This window comes from Xenia sp. Carnegie-2017, unplaced genomic scaffold (assembly GCF_021976095.1).
Source record: "Xenia sp. Carnegie-2017 unplaced genomic scaffold, XeniaSp_v1 HiC_scaffold_23, whole genome shotgun sequence".
NCBI classification, from domain to species: Eukaryota; Metazoa; Cnidaria; class Anthozoa; order Malacalcyonacea; family Xeniidae; genus Xenia; species Xenia sp. Carnegie-2017.
The window spans coordinates 14,374,418-14,377,510 of record NW_025813486.1 but is presented as its reverse complement, the minus strand read 5'-3'; the positions used below and the strand labels follow the sequence as shown (position 1 = coordinate 14,377,510).

Here is a 3,093-nt window from a genome sequence, read left to right as displayed (position 1 = left end):
GTTGGAGGTTTACCATTCCCTTTTACTGAAATATTGCCCAAAGCGAGAGCATTTTTCATTTCCTGGGATGGTAGCCCGCACTCAGTTAGCAGCATTAGATCAAAACAACAATATTAAATGTGATTAAGTCAGGGACAAACAAAGGGAAAGACCGTTACAAAATGTTTTTTGCTAAAACACAGAAGCAATGGGTTGTAAAAGCAATGAAAGAAAAGAAAGAGTACCAGTACATTGATAAACTACTTGCGGAGGTTGTGAATGCATGCAAAACTGAGGAGATTGAACTTGTACATCATGGCGAGAATCTTCCAAAGAACATTTCTAAATCATGTCCACCCAGGAAAGAAGTACTTGTAAAGGAACATCAGTCTAGATTTGCATAAAATGTCAGTGGTGATGTTAGCTATGGCAATAGGTTTTGCCATATCCATATAATATGACGTTGAATCAGTGAAGACAACTTTTGTACTACTTAAAAAATGTTCATTCTTAAATATTAACATAGCAAACCTTTTGCTATAGCTAGTTTCACCACTGCATTACACAAACTATTCATGTAATTAATTATAGTTATATTATAACCAGTGTAATAGCCAAGCCACATTTATAATCATTTCTTTGTAAATCTGTTTTTTTTTGTAATAAATTAATAATAATAAATGTGCATAGCATAACCTATAAATGAGCTGGCTATGCCACTTTAATATTGACATACAAAGTAATTGTAATGGGTATACCTATATCATAATAAAATACTTCATTCATCAACATAGTGAAAGCCTTCAAATTGAAATTCCTCTGCAAGGCCAGGTGGAGGAAATGTTTCTCTAATGCGAGTAACTGCACATGATGGCAAGATGACTCTCACTTCTCTACCCAAGACACCCCAGCACCATCTTGCCAACTGTCCATATGCAATATGGCGGTACAGTTTGTCTTCGGGCCCATCATATGCTACCTCATATTGCTGCTTGTACTGGTACCAAGCTGTATGTAAAACCCACCTGTTAAGATAAACAGGCTCAAAACCAGGATGTTGTGTAATGCACAAAGGGACTTCGGTGGTCTCATTCGTTTCTATTGCCTCTAAATTTTTGTCACAAATATTGGAAATCTCTTTGCAGCATAAACATTCCTCGTTATTATCCATTATTTGGCAGTTACCACATTGACACCTGAATATGTTAAAAGAAAGGATCTTGAAAAGTAAATGTCAAAACTTCAATAAAAATTGTATCTTACAATAAAAACTTTAAAATCTAAAGTATTATGTGTGTGTGGACGTGGTCAACTTCAAAAAACTGAAAACGTACTTTTGAGATAGAAACAATGGTCTAGAATAATATAACATTTTACTACCCACCATTCAAGATTGTCGCGCCGAGATTCATCGTCAATATACAAAAATTCCTGTTCTTCGTTATCCTCAAACTTGTGAGCTTCTTCGTGTTCATCAGCCGGCCATTCGGGCTCAAACTGATATGGCCGAATATTGTTTGTTGGATTGTCTTCCATTTCACTATCGATTGGTGAATTAGGCCGAGGTTCTTCCAAAAAAGCCATTATAAGCGATTGTTTTGTTTTTGTGCTTGGCTGTGCGTTATTATTTTTCTTTGTAGTAAACTCAACTCCAAATCGGTTTGACGATATGACGCCAAAATAATTTCCGCTGACGCTTTCTGTGCCCACGCTGCTAAGCCTCAAAACAGCTCAAATAGCGCACTTGAAGACACGATTTTGTCAAAAATAAAATAGCTGATGTAAAAATTTCAAAATATAGTAACCTTTGCATAAAAATGGAACTTTTAAGACCAACATTATTTTTGGGTGGAGTTCCCCTTTAAGGTGTGATAGTATAGAGGAATGACAGGGATGTTTAGAAGGTTTACCATTCAAAGGGGTGATACCCAAATGCTCTGGAATTCGAGTGTGTAGGTGGCGGGTTGTTTGACCCACGTACGATGCAGAGCAGCATCGATACTTAGAAGAATAGACAACATTGGATTTTAGAGTTTTGGGCACTTTCTCCTTGAAAGGAAACAGGCTGGAGAGGCGTTTGGTGGATCAAAAGAAGAATCGTATTTCACAGTGTGGGAAAGCGGCACGACAAAGGCGATTGATTTCTGTCCAGATTTGGTATGAGTGTAGACAAGTAAATGGAAGGCCGAAATACAGTATTTTCTTGGGCACAGTATGAACAGGTGGTTTGGGTTGAAAGACTTTGTCAAGAAACATTTTTACACAGTGATCAAACATGTGACAGGGAAATTAATTGGAAATAAATAATCTGCATGCTTTTTCGATTTCAGTATGGAAGTTTTCATAAGTGGAGCAAATATTAAAGAAGCGATGAACTAAACATAATATTAAACTGTGTTTATATGTTAGTGGGATGAAGCTGTGGAAATTAGTAAAAAGACCAGTGAACGTAGGTTTTCTGTATATGAACGTGAAGAACTTCCTATTAAAGCGATGAATAGTGATGTCAAGAAATGGAAGTTTTCGATTGTGTTCGATTTCACTTGTAAACTTAATATTGGGGTGTTTGTGGTTTAAATAAGCAAGAAAGGGTTGCACATGGTCAGCAGTGCAAAAAAGAAGAAAACAATCATCAACGTATCTTCTATAAAGCAAAGGTTTAAAGTGAGAGGGACAATTTTTGAGCCATATTTCTTCATGGAATGACAAGAAATGTTAGCGAACAAGGGTCCTAAGGGGCTGCCCGTGGCAATAAAAATGACAATTCTTATCTGACAACTCAAAGTTCGCGCGCTTAAATGAAGAACCAGTCAAATTGACCCTACAATGTGAAAACCAAATAAAGACTCTCCTGAAAAACTTGAAAGCATCTAAATCAATTGATCAAAGAACATAGGACGAACTCTACCCAACAGGTTCACAAATAGGTATTCTCTATGGACTACCCAAAGTACATAAAACCAAGATACCACTAAGACCTATCCTACCATGTATAAATCATTACTCGTATAAGATAGCTAAATTTTTTATCCCCATTCTCAACCAAATCTCGTCCAATTCTTTCATGATCAAAGATTCCTTTTCTTTCAACCAGAAAATTTTATCCTTGAACAT

The 3,093-nt window shown here is 36.4% G+C and overlaps 1 protein-coding gene across 1 annotated transcript; it reads right to left on the bottom strand.

The window, feature by feature from the left end:
• Positions 1 to 700: 700 nt before the first annotated feature.
• LOC124449188 lies at positions 701 to 1,678 on the bottom strand. The gene is made up of 3 exons (XM_047000133.1): positions 1,364 to 1,678; positions 1,005 to 1,175; positions 701 to 737 (listed from the first exon to the last, which is right to left on the bottom strand). The coding sequence occupies exons 1-3, from the start codon at positions 1,561 to 1,563 to the stop codon at positions 701 to 703; spliced, it is 408 nt and encodes a 135-aa protein (XP_046856089.1). The 5' UTR covers positions 1,564 to 1,678.
• Positions 1,679 to 3,093: the final 1,415 nt, after the last annotated feature.

Excerpts from the sequence above, each read along its gene's own strand:
- LOC124449188 (XM_047000133.1), bottom strand. The coding sequence starts at position 1,563 with ATGGCTTTTTTGGAAGAACCTCGGCCTAATTCACCAATCGATAGTGAA. Across the intron at positions 1,176-1,363 it reads CGGCGCGACAATCTTGAATG|GTGTCAATGTGGTAACTGCC; the intron begins GTGGGTAGTAAA and ends TAACATATTCAG. Across the intron at positions 738-1,004 it reads GAGCCTGTTTATCTTAACAG|GTATACCCATTACAATTACT; the intron begins GTGGGTTTTACA and ends ATTATGATATAG.